This window comes from Asparagus officinalis, chromosome 3 (genome assembly GCF_001876935.1).
Source record: "Asparagus officinalis chromosome 3, Aspof.V1, whole genome shotgun sequence".
NCBI classification, from domain to species: domain Eukaryota; kingdom Viridiplantae; phylum Streptophyta; class Magnoliopsida; order Asparagales; family Asparagaceae; genus Asparagus; species Asparagus officinalis.
In genome coordinates, this window is record NC_033796.1 from 112,336,031 (window position 1) to 112,350,061 (window position 14,031).

Here is a 14,031-nt window from a genome sequence, read left to right on the forward strand (position 1 = left end):
TATAAACTATGATAGCTTTTAGTGGCTTTTACGATAAATATACTATAAAAATTGTTTGGATTATATAACATTTTATTTGGTCAAACCTATCTTAATTAGGTGAGCTTATAATTTAGTTTTTCAAAAGCTGGGGTATACCAGCTTTTTAAAATGTGATTTATAAGCTAACTTATTTGGTATTTTACCAAACATGTAGAAATAAAAAAGCTAGCTTAAAAGCTAGTTTGACCAAAAAATAAGCAATTATATACACCCTAAGATAAATCATCTTGATAGATTAAAATGAGCTAACTTCTCTTCAAAATGAGGTGTTTTGTCATCCATTGTTATAAATATCCGTGATATGGCCAATATATCGATTAATATACCATTTTATAGGGCTTGCTACAAAATGATATAGTCTTAATATCCTTTACTGTATTTTGGCAATTTTTTGATTATATATCTCTGACATGGTCGATATATCAGTTGATATATTGGCTGATATGTCCTTTTATATGGCTTGTCATAAAACAATATGCCTTTATTGGCAATTTTTCTGCAACATATCAAGTGACATTCGACCTTAAACAAACCCGCCAAGACGTTGCAATTTCGATTTGGATTTTATTTAAAAGAATAGTTTAGATTTATGGTTCAATTGAGTATGCTTATATTTCATTAATTGTGTTAGGTTATATTTTAGGACATTATAATATATGCACATCATCTAGCACTCTGATATTTACTACATGTTCCTGATATTTCCAAGATATCCGCAATCCGACATGGATAATTGTATGATATTTCGTTGATATTCGATATTTAAAATCTTGTACTCATTTAGCTCTTTGAATGGATCGTAAAATGACCATTTAGTTATGAGGAAGGTCCTGATATATTTCCCTCTTTTCCTACCTAACATGATAACTACTTGAATAATTATTGGCAATTTTTCTGCAACATATCATGTTATTGGCAATTTTTCTGCAACATATCAAGTGACGTTCGACCTTAAACAAACCCGCCAAGACGTTGCAATTTCGATTTTATTTAAAAGAATAGTTTAGATTTATGGTTCAATTGAGTATGCTTATATTTCATTAAGTGTGTTAGGTTACATTTTAGGACATTATAATATATGCACATCATCTAGCACTCTGATATTTACTACATGTTCCTGATATTTCCAAGATATCCGCAATCCGACATGGATAATTGTATGATATTTCGTTGATATTCGATATTTAAAATCTTGTACTCATTTAGCTCTTTGAATGGATCGTAAAATGACCATTTAGTTATGAGGAAGGTCCTGATATATTTCCCTCTTTTCCTACCTAACATGATAACTACTTGAATAATTATTGGCAATTTTTCTGCAACATATCATGTTATTAGCAATTTTTCTGCAACATATCAAGTGACGTTCGACCTTAAACAAACCCGCCAAGACGTTGCAATTTCGATTTGGATTTTATTTAAAAGAATAGTTTAGATTTATGGTTCAATTGAGTATGCTTATATTTCATTAAGTGTGTTAGGTTACATTTTAGGACATTATAATATATGCACATCATCTAGCACTCTGATATTTACTACATGTTCCTGATATTTCCAAGATATCCGCAATCCGGCATGGATAATTGTATGATATTTCGTTGATATTTGATATTTAAAATCTTGTACTCATTTAGCTCTTTGAATGGATCGTAAAATGACCATTTAGTTATGAGGAAGGTCATGATATATTTCCCTCTTTTCCTACCTAACATGATAACTACTTGAATAATTATTTATGCAGAATGAGTCAACTAGTTTAACACTTTTTTTAATACCCGATCCTTAAACCTTTCCAAAATAAAATGTTCTAGACTATACGATAAATCCTCGTCATTTTTTTCTTATTACATACTAGATGACAGGCACATGCATATTGCGCATGCAAAAAAACCAATTTATCTAAATTAATTTAATATTGATAATGACATTATTTTGTGTGTAGCTCAAAGAAAATTATTGCTTAAATTTTTATATGTTTGTTTGTGAAAATTAATTCAATGAAAGGAGTAAAGTCTCATCCAACAAATGCGATTGATACACACACACAGACACATACATATATTTTTTATTTTTGAGATGAATAGTGTAGAGATCTGAATTCATTACTATCTATAATCCACCTTGAATCATTTACCATTTGGGTCATAGTTTATGGCCACAATCATTCTTAAATTTTAGTTCTGATTCATTATTTTTTATTTGTACCTTGATTTGATTAATTATACTTTATATAATTATATAGACTTTTGTTTATAAAGAAATGTAGACATTGTCTATGTTTATGGAAAAGCATTGATTAAACTGTTTTAGAAACAACAAAGAGAAAAAAAAAGTGAATATTCAAATTGTATAGACTTTATTTATGATTATGGTAAAATATGGATAGAATGTCCTAAAAACAATAAAGGGACAAAATCTTTTTTTTTTGTTAAATTATATTTTTACCCTTCAACCATCGTAGGAAAGAGGGCATGTCCACCACTCATCAATTTTTTAGATTGCTCTCACTTGGATCATTATATAGTAGTATAGATATTTGTCTTGTCACTTAACCATGAATTAATACTTGCTGAAAGGATTTGGTATAAAATTTTAGGTCATTGCATATGTCATAATGTAGTAATCACATGTACCTGTGAAAGAAGTACCTTGAAATTGAAGCAAAATTTGATGGGATCATTGCATGTTAAATTTTTAGCCTGAGCCCCAAATCCATGTACCATCCCATACATGAGAGAAGTTATGCAGTGATCTTGATAATTGGCCATGGGAGCTGCGTATTCCTAGATCTATGCGAGATATAAAGATCTGAAGATCACTGGTACATTAATCCAAGTTCCTTTGATAATATTAGTCCTAGTTGAGGGTGACGTGGAGGAGGTCCAACCACCATGCTTACTAGGCATGAAAATATCTGGAGGAGGTCCGCATCCATGTACCATCTCATACGTTGTGAATACTAGGAATGTGTCATTTGGGTTGAGCGATGAAGATAGAGGGCAGGCGATGTACTGGCACAGTGAGACGTTGGCAGTTGCGTTCGGGCTGATGAGCTTGGGATCAGGGCGTCGCGTTAGAATTGTGAAAAACTCGAGGATATGTGAAGATTGTCACTCAGGCGTTGAAAGCTATTTCTCATGTATACTGGACGGAGATTGTTGTCAGGGACCGGTCTCGATTTCACAGGCAGTTGCTCATGTAATGACTACTGGTAAGGGATTCTTCACATTCTTTTTCTTAATTAAACTAAACATCAAATGCAATATACATCAACGCGAGCAATTGACATAGGCTTCTTTGTAGGCATGCTTGCCGTGAGATGCAAAAAAAAAAAAAAAAAAGGAGAAGATCAAGAATAGGCATGCTTGCCGTGAGATGCAAAAAAAAAAAAAAAAGAGGAGAAGCTCAAGAAATTTCATACAGGTTCCAAGAAATTTAATACCCAAAAAGGGAGAGAAAGACCAAAAAACTAGACACAAATATTCAGGGGAAAAATTTACTTCATATATATGTTATTTTTCGACAACAAGTTACGAGAGGGTTTAAGGAGAGTAAATCTCCTCCTGACTCGCCTAACGGAAAAAATCCATATGTAAAAGAAAAGTGAGTTAATCCACCTTAACTTATCAAATATGAAAAAAATAAGTCATCTAGATAGATTAACATGAGTTTACTTCTTATCAAAATGAGGTGTTTTGTCATCCATTGTTGTAAATATCCGCGATAAGGTCAATATATCGACTGACATATCATTTTCTTGGGCTTGCTGCAAAACGATATAGGCTTAATGTCCTTTACCGTCTTTCGGCAATTTTTCGATGATATATCTCTGACATGGCTAATGTATCAGTTGATGTGTTGGCAGATATGTCCTTTGTCTGGCTTGTCATAAAACAAACCAGCCAAATTTTCGGCGATATATCATGTGACGTTTGACCTCAAACAAACCAGCCAAAATGTTACGATTTCGATTTGGATTTTTTTTTTCAAAAGAATAGTTTAGATTTATGGTTCAGTTGAGTATGCTTAGATTTCATTAAGAGTGGTAGATTACATTTTACGACAATATAATATATGTGCATTATCCGACACTCTAATATTTACTATATATTCCTAATATTTTCTTGATATCTGCAATCCGATCCGGTTTGGATTTTAATTGTCTAATGTTTCGTCGATATCTGATATTTAATACCTTGTACTCATCTAGCTCTTTGAAACGTATTGAAAAATGACCATTTAGTTATAAGGAAGGTCATGATAATATTCCCCTCTTTTTCTGCCTAACATGATAACTACTTGAATCATTATTATTATTAGTTATAAGGAAGGTCATGATAATATCTCCCTCTTTTTCTACCTAACATGATAACTACTTGAATTATTATTTATGCAGAATGGGTTAACTAGTTTAACTCTTTCTTTGATACCTGATCCTTAAATCTTTCCAAACTAAGTTCTTCTAGACTATATGATAAAGACTCCTCATTTCTCTCTCTCTTTATTACGTATATATATGTAGAAAAATTCCTCAAGGACCCAAAATATAGGACCAATAGGGAGGACAAGTGAGGTGTCCCCCTCCTATTGGATAATGAGTTGGTCATCATTAATGATGACCAACTCATTATCCAATAGGAGGTGGACACCTCACTTGTCACCCCTATTGGTCCCATATTTTGGGTCCCTGTAGCAAAGCTCATATATGTATTTGTCTATCGCTTAACCATGAATACTTGCTGAAAAGATTTGGCATCAATTTTTAGGCCAGGGCGTATATGTCATGACGTAGTAATAACATGTACTGAAACAAAATTCGCTGAGATCATTGCATGTTAAAGTTTTTTAGCCCGAGCCCCAAATCCGTGTACCATCCCATACATATGAGAGAAGCTATGCGGTCATGGGAGCTGTGTAATCCATGTTCCTTTGATAACATTGGTCGTCCTAGTTGGGAGTGACGTGGAGGAGGCCCAACCACCGTGCTGACTGGGCATGGAAATATCTGGAAAAATCACAAAACAATAAAAGGTGTCATCCAATCTCCCATCGCTTTTAGATCACGGATGGGCCCCAGCAGATCCCCTCCCCCGCACATAGAACTTTCTAGAAACAACCTATCTAATTGTTGGTTGCTGACGAATGGGTCAGCAGCCCCCGATGTAGAACTTTCTCAAAAAAAAAAAAAAATCTTCCTCAAAAAAGGAAAAGCTCGCTCAGCTGTGACCCCATTAATCCCTATCCAGAACTTTCGTCTGCTCCCCCTATAAATAGTGCAAGCTCCGGGTGCCAGCTCACACAGTTCACTCCGCCCCCAAGCAGAGAACGAGACCGACCAGAGAAATAGACCCTTCGGTTAAATTCAAGCCTTGCCCGTTCTTTTGATTTGAACTTTAAAAGTTTAAAAAAAATGGAGCATTTGGTGGTGGTGAAGGATGAAGTGGAGGAGGAGGAGGAGGAGGAGGTGGTGGAGATTGTTGTGAGCCCAAGGCCCATCGAAGGCCTGCATGAGACGGGCCCTCCTCCGTTCTTGAGCAAGACATTTGAGATGGTGGAGGACCCAGATACCGATCCGGTGGTATCTTGGAGCCGAGGGAGGAACAGCTTCATCGTCTGGGATTCTCACAAGTTTGCGAGCACTCTTCTCCCTAAATACTTCAAGCACTGCAACTTCTCTAGCTTCATTCGCCAGCTCAACACTTATGTAAGTTCTTCATCTCTCTCTCTCTCTCTTTGATATCTCCTAGATTTTATAGCTCATTGCTTTGTTTTTTTTTTTGTTTTCCCTCAAATTGGGTTGCGATAATTTAGAACCCGGATATGCTCGTTTATGTATTGTTTTCTGTTGTGGTCTTATCAAACGATGACATATGATTCTGATCCTACTGGAAGTTTCGAGTGCAGCCCAGCTACCCATCACTTTATTGAAAAGAGTAGCTCTATTTGTTTCGTCAAAAAAATTGTTTTTTTGTGAGGTGTAGGTCTCAACCGTTACCTGTCCTAATACTTGTATTGATCTCAACAGGGTTTCCGAAAGGTTGATCCAGATCGATGGGAGTTTGCGAACCAGAGGTTTTTAGGAGGTCAGAAACATCTCCTGAAGGGCATCAAGAGGCGCCGGAATATCCATCATTCTTCTCATCATCCTCATCACCAGCAGCAAGGAGCCCATATCCAACCTGCGCAAACAAGCGAGGCCTGTATCGAATTGGGAGAGTTTGGGCTCGAAACAGAAGCAGAACGCCTGAAGAGAGACCGCAACATTCTGATCATGGAGATCGCCAAGCTCAGGCAACAGCAGCAGAACTCTCGTGCTCAGGTCACCGAAATGGAGCAACGCGTAGAATGCACAGAGAGGAAGCAGAAGCAGACGATGGTCTTCTTGGCCAAAGCTCTCAAGAATCCTGGCCTTGTTCACCAGCTGTCGCTTCTCAGCAAACAGAAACAACAGCTGCTGGGAAAAGCTGCTAAGAAGAGGAGATTGCCGCCAAACACGGGCTTTGAACACGTGCAAGATGGTGAAGAGGTCGGAGGTGAATTGGAGATCGAGAACATGATATCTGAGCTGGTGGGCTGCGGAGAAAGCAGTTCGAGCAGAGCGAAAAGGGAAGAGAAGGTGCTGTTGGAATCGAGCAATCAGAATGCGGATGGCATTAGTGGAGCAATGTGGGACGAGTTACTGAATGAAGCTCTGCTGCCAGAAACTGGAACTGAGGTGGAGGAATTGGTTAGGGATACAATTGGAGTTGTGGTGAAGGAGGGCGATGACTATGAGGTGGATATTGGCGTTGAGGTGGAGGATTTAGTTAGCGATACAATTGGATGGGGAGGTGATATACAAAACTTTGTGGATGATATGGGATTTCTCGATCCTTCGCAACCTTAGATCAAAAGATAGAAGTGTAGTAATGCACCAGTTATTCTATTTCTCTATTTAGTTTTCGGTATGCAATTGTTTCTCTTGGCTACTGTTGTTATACTTTGTTAGTAGTACTGCTGCTCCAATTGGGTGCAAGATTGTAACAAAATTGGCAGGAAAAATGCCTGAGGAAGGATGTCAAGGTCTCTAGCTCATTGTTTTGCAAGGTAATGTGGTGTATGTCTTTAAGTTGTTTTGCGTATAATACTTACGTTCCACGCTATGTTTATTATTTCTTCTAGCTAATGCATCTCTTCCACTGTTGTGGGTTCATGTTCTAGATTGTTGATTGGGATTTTGCACGATGGTTTCTGTCTGTGAATCCGGTCATGTTGCTTTGCTTAATAATCTGGAAATGTTGGTGCATTCTCTAAATCTTGATGCATCATTTCACGGAACAAGAGGAGGAGCTCAACTGACACAGGTATTTCAGTCTTAAACTCCCTTTCGCAGTTGACTAGTAATGTTCCGATTACATTTAAAATATCAAGGTGCTTTTGACTTCTTATGTAGATTTCAGTTCTTAGAGTAAACAATATTCACTGGAATTTTTATGACAAGAAACCAACTGCACGATTGTGTCTTAGTAACGCTTGGATCGTAGGAGAAATCAAGCTATGCAGATTCCTTATAGACATCAACAAGGGAAAACCAAGTAACCAGAATAACAATAAATAAGTGCAGGAATTTCAACAAGCATTAAGGCAAGAATAATAAATGAGATACTGTATACTCCCTTCTGGCAAAGTATGTAAGTAGCTTACGCCTAGTTTGGTATGCGAGAATGAAATGTTCGTGTGGAGATGTTCAAGTGAGGTGAGAAAAGAATGAAACAAGGAATAGAATGGAGTAGATGTGGAAATGAGATGTTCATTTACATTCTCATATCTGGGTGCAGTTAGAGAATAAAGCGGGAATGAGTATGTTTGGAAGTTACGGATTTGTTTTATTCTCACTTAACTACTTAAGCGAGAATTGTTGGATTTAAATCTAATTAAATCTATTTGTGGGCACATATGATTAATCTGTGTGTATTGCTATCCTTCAGGATAACCTACTAAAGTGATCAATCAATTTGGGTTAATGAGTATTTAAATATAATCATGGGATTATATGTGCAGATACCAGGTTGTAATTGTAATTTGATGAGGGGTCAAATTATAAATGTACAACACCTATAAATAAGGGGTTATGGTCCCTAATCTAGGGTTACATTCTCTAATTCTCTTTACCCCCATCTCGAGAGAAATTTGGCTAGAGAAACCCTAAGGTTAGAAGATCATCAAAACCCTAATCAGGTTTTCTTCAATGGATTCAGATATATGTTTTCGTATTTTTTCTGATTCTTGTTAATCTCTTTGAATTAATCATGGCTTTAAGATTTAGATCTCAAGTTTATTTATTAGATCTAATAAGTGGTATCAGAGCCACCGTTGATTTGTTCTAAGAGATTAAGATTAAAATTAGGGTTCTTTGATCTTAATTTGTGTTTTATTCAGATCCGGCAATGGATGAACAGTAATGATTTTTTTATTTTTTGGATGACCAGTAAAAAATCATTGTGAACAGTAAAGTTTTTAATTTTTTTGATTTTTCCTTCGGTTTCTTTCTTGGATCTGGATCAAGAAAATTCATTTTCTTTTGATTATGGATCTGTTTTTTGAAATAAAATCGAGGAATTTTCGGATCTATTTTATTTTGGTCGTCGATCCCGTGCTCCTCGCCGGCGCAGCGTCGCTGGCGGCCTCGCTCTCGACTCCGACGGTGACGGCGGCGTCAGGAAACCCTAGGGTTTTGACCTTGGGTGCAGGAGCAATGACGGCGGCGGTTTTAGAATGAAACCCTAAGGGTTCGTGCGTGAAAACGTGCGGGAATTAAGGAGGTGGTTACCTTAATTTTTTGGCGAGCCTTGAAAGCTTTAAACGAACTTCTTGTTCGTTCTAAGGTGAGCCTCGCGCTCAGTTCTAAGGTGAGCCTCACGCTCAATTTAAACGAACTTCGCATTCGTTCTAAGGTGAGCCTCGCGCTCAGTTCTAAGGTGAGCCTCGCGCTCAATTCTAACGAACTTCACGTTCGTTCTCAGGTGAGCTTCGCGCTCAATTTAAGTCGAACCTCGCGTTCGTTCTCAGGCGAGCCTCGCGCTCGATTCAAACGAACCTCGCGTTCGTTCTCAAGTTAAACCCTGCGTTCGTTTTCAGTCAAACTTTGCGTTTGTTTTCAGTCGAACTTCGCGTTCGTTTTCAGTCGAACTTCGCGTTCTTTTTTTTTCAAACGAACCTCGCGTTCGTTCTCAAGTTGAACATCACGTTCATTTTTCAAACGAACCTCGCGTTCGTTCTCAAGTTGAACATCACGTTTATTTTTCAAACGAACATCGCGTTTGTTCTTAAGTTGAATATCACGTTTATTTTCAGACGAACCTTGCGTTCGTGCTTAGGTGAGTCTCGTACTCAATACAGACGAACCTCGCGTTCGAAGTCAAGCGAACTTCATGTTCACTATGGTTAAGCCTTGGCTTCTCATATTAAATTATGGGTCCACTTTGGTATACTTAATTTATTCAATTAAGTTATGGGTCCTATTTAAGCTATGGAAATTTAAATTAAATTAAATTAATTTAAATTTAATTTGGCAGTTAATCAATTATTTAATTTAAATATTATGACACTAAGGTATTAAGGTTGTCTCTCACTCTAATTGTTTAATTAAAACAAGAAGTTGCCAAAGTAACATCTCTTGTGTAGATTATTCATGAGGAATGTGAGATGTTTGTGTGTATGCTTTTGTGTAAATATTTAATCGGCTGAAAGAAAGGTTAATATTTATTTAGACTGCATACACATCTGTGATGACAAACGTGTGATAATTATAAGGTTTACATGTGAATAATGAATCGATCTAAAGATAGTTTCATTATTTGACATGAGTTATTGTCAATGTTTGATCATTGCAACAAGGTATCACTTGCAATTAATATTACTGTCCAAAGACTTGATATTAATGTTGTACCAGATATCTTGGATGAGATTTGTCATTATTTAAATTTTATTGATTACTAATTATGGTTATTGATGTGAGTATTTTTGTTTTATTTCAGCTAATGCATCTGTTGTAACAATTTCTGCTAACATCAACTCAATTCCCATGCTAAATGAGACAAACTTTAAGCTTTGAAAAGAGAATATATTAATTGTTCTTGGCTGTATGGATCTAGACCTTGCATTAATAACTGAACAACCCTAACATCTCAATGCGGATACCACTCCTGATGCAAAGAAGAAGTATGAGAAGTGGGAGCGTTCAAATCGCATAAGTCTTATGATCATTAAGCGCAGTGTTCCGGAAGCTTTCAGGGGCATAGAATCCGAAGGGATTACTAAGGCTAAATATTTCCTTACCGAAATTGAGAAGCGTTTTACGAAAAATGATAAGGTAGAAACAAGCACGTTTTTAGCTCGCTTGATTTCAATAAAGTATAAGGGCAAAGGAAATATCAGGGAGTACATTATGGAAATGTCTCATATTGCTTCAAAGCTTAAGGCACTTAAACTCGATCTTTGTGATGAGTTATTAGTGCATCTGGTTTTATTGTCTCTTCCTGCACAATTCAATCAGTTTAAGGTCAGTTATAACTGTCAAAAGAAAAAATGGACTCTAAATGAACTCATTTCATACTGTGTGTAAGAAGAAGACAGGTTGAAGCTAGATAACACAGAAAGTGCTCATTTGGCCTATGCCTCTAAGGATAAGGGCAAGAAAAGAAAGAATGATAATGAAGCTGCTAAAGGTCCAGTTCAAAAGAAACAACATAAGGATAATCAGTGTTGTTTCTTCTGTAACAAGCCTGGACACGTAAAAAATGATTGTACCAAATATCATGCCTGACGTGCTAATAAGGGTACGTTCCTTACTTTGGTCTGTTCTGAGGTTAATTTAGCTTCAGTACCTAGAAACACTTGGTGGTTAGACTCTGATGCTACTACTCACATAAGTGTTTCTATGCAGGGTTACCTGAGCTATCGAAAGCCAAGTGATATTGAAAGACATATCTTTGTGGGCGACGGACAATCGGTATATGTGGAAGCAATTGGGCATTTTAGGTTGCTACTAGGAACTGGTTCTTATTTGGACTTAAAAGATACTTTTGTAATACCGTCTTTTAGACGAAATTTGATTTCAGTTTCTGTATTGGACAAATCAGGTTATTCTTGTTTATTTGGAAACAATCAATTCAGTTTTGGACAAATCAGGTTATTCTTGTTTATTTGGAAACAATCAATTCAGTTTATCTTTTAATTCAAATATTATGGGAACTGGTTACTTGAGTACTTATTTGGAAACAATCAATTCAGTTTATCTTTTAATTCAAATATTATGGGAACTGGTTACTTGAGTACTTATAGCAATATATATTTGCTCGATATAATTGCTTCTTATAATGAATCCTTGCATGTGGAATCACGTGGTACTAAGTGTAAATTAAATAAGAAAAATTCGGCGACATTATGGCATAAGTACTTGGGTCATATCTCAAAAGGTAGAGTTGAACGTCTTGTGTTTAATGGCATTTTGGATTCCTTTGATTTTTCGGACTTCGACGTATGTGTTGAATGTATCAAGGGGAAACAGACCAAAGTTAAGAGATTAGGTGCCAACAGATCTTTGGATGTCTTAGAATTAATACATACGGATATTTGTGGGCCATTCCTTACGGCATCTTGAAATGATCAACAATATGAGTACCTATATCTTATTCATGAAAAATCTGAATCTCTAGACATGTTCAAAACCTATAAATCTGAAGTTGAGAATCAACTCAACAGAAGAATTAAAACCGTTAGATCTGATCGTGGTGGTGAGTACTACGGCAGATATGATGGTTCAGGTGAACAACATCCAGGACCATTTACTAGATACTTAGAAGAATACGGTATCGTCCCACAGTACACCATGCCGGGTTCACCTAGCATGAATGGTGTAGCTGAAAGACGAAACATGACTCTTAAGGATATGGTAAGAAGTATGATTGCTCATTCTTTTTTACCAGAGTCACTCTGGGGAGAAGCACTAAAGACAGCAGCTTACATTCTGAATAGAGTACCAAGTAAAGTAGTTGCTAAAATACCTTATGATCTTTGGACTGGTCGAAAGCCCAGTTTAAAGCACTTACATATTTGGGGATGTCCAGCTGAGGTAAGGCCTTATAGGCCAAATGAAAAAATTAGACTCCAAAACAGTTAGCAGCTACTTTATTGGGTACTCTGAACGCTCTAGGGGCTATAAGTTCTATGATCCCACATTAAGGAATATTTTTGAGATGGGAACAACAATATTCTTTGAGGATGTTGAGTTTGGGGGGAGAAATAAGGTTAGAGACATTGCTTTTGAGGATGAATTAGCTTCAGATCCAATCCATACAGTTACTTTTGACAATATTCAGGTTCCTATACCTGTTGTTGCTCAAGAAGTAAATCCGGAACCTCAAGATGATAATGTTAAACAACTTCTTGCTCCAGAAGAATACACTCAACAATCTCAATAACTAGTGTCATTAAGAAGATCCATGAGAGAAAGGAGAAATGCTATTCCGGATGATTATATTGTATTTCTCTAAGAACATGAGGAAAGTAATGGAATGTTGGAAGATGATCCAATCAACTTCTCTTAGGCTATGAAAAGTTTTAACTCTCAACAGTAGATTGATGCCATGAATGAAGAGTACAAGTCTATACAAGACAATAATGTTTGGGAACTTGTCCCATTGTCAGAAGGTGCAAAACCAATTGGTTGTAAATGGATTTTTAAAACCAAGCGGGATGCAAACGGTAATGTGGAGAGGTATAAGGCACGTCTTGTAGCTAAATGCTTTACTCAAAAGGAAGACATTGATTATACAGAGAATTTCTCTTCGGTTTCATCGAAAGACTCTTTCAGAACAATCATGACACTTGTTGCTCATTATGATCTTGAGTTACATCAGATGGATATTAAGACTGTATTTCTTAATGACGACATTGATGAGATAATTTATATGGTGCAACCAGAAAACTGTGTGTCAGGAGACCCGAAGAATATAGTTTGCAAATTAAGAAAATCCATCTATGGACTCAAGCAAGCTCTTCGTCAATGGTATCATAAGTTTCAACAAATAATTATCTCATTCGGTTTTAAGATGAACATTGTTGATGACTGTGTATATCAGAAGTTCAGTGGGAGTAAGTATATTTTTCTGGTTCTGCATGTCGATGACATATTGCTTGCCACTAATGATATAGGCATGTTGCACGAAACCAAGAGATTTCTATCAAATAATTTTGGCATGCTAGATTGCAGACCAGGAGATACCCCTGTTGCTAAAGGAGACAGGTTTAGTCTCAATCAGTGCCTTAAAGGTAACCTTGAATTTCAGGAAATGTATAAGATTCCTTATGCTTCGGCTGTAGGAAGTCTAATATATGCTCATGTATGTACGCGTCCGGATATTGCGTACATTATTGGGATGTTAGGCAGATACTTAAGCAACCCTGGTATGGCCGGATATTGCGTACATTATTGGGATGTTAGGCAGATACTTAAGCAACCCTGGTATGGATCATTGGATATCAGTCAAAAGGGTTATGAGAACCCTGGTATGGATCATTGGATATCAGTCAAAAGGGTTATGAGGTATCTTTAGAAAACAAAAGATTATTGTAGGCTGTCAAAAATCACAATAGATAGCTGATCCCCATCAAAACACTGATGATGGAAGTTACACTCTGACGACTTTCAGAAGGTTACAATTTGAAGACTTTCACGTAGATCGCTAAAGGTTACAATCTGACGACCTTCACGACAACTGATGGAAGCTCTAATCAAACAACCTTCATAATCAACATCGGGAGTTACAATCTGACGACTCTCATATATCAGAGAGATAAAGCAAAGATTACAAAATGACGATCTTTGCAACGCTTCGACAGAAAGAGACTACAAATCGACGGTCTCTTCAAATCAAGACGTGGAAGTCCTCTCCACGTACCAGCATCAAGATGCGCCGCGTTCATAGCCACGAACGTAGCTCAAACGCA

At 36.8% G+C, this 14,031-nt stretch overlaps 1 protein-coding gene across 2 annotated transcripts in view; it reads left to right on the forward strand.

Moving 5' to 3' along the window:
- LOC109835786 (heat stress transcription factor A-2-like) overlaps positions 1 to 7,187 on the forward strand; it is a 9,071-nt gene extending 1,884 nt beyond the window's left edge. The window contains exons 2-4 of one of the 2 annotated variants that reach the window (XM_020403811.1): positions 2,741 to 3,253; positions 4,884 to 5,746; positions 6,068 to 7,187. In XM_020403811.1, coding sequence (XP_020259400.1) covers positions 5,453 to 5,746; positions 6,068 to 6,928 — 1,155 coding nt within the window. In that variant the 5' untranslated portion in view covers positions 2,741 to 3,253; positions 4,884 to 5,452 and the 3' untranslated portion in view covers positions 6,929 to 7,187. Of the gene's footprint in view, positions 1 to 2,740; positions 3,356 to 4,883; positions 5,747 to 6,067 lie in introns of those variants that run through there. The other variant, XM_020403810.1, reaches the window with a different exon arrangement.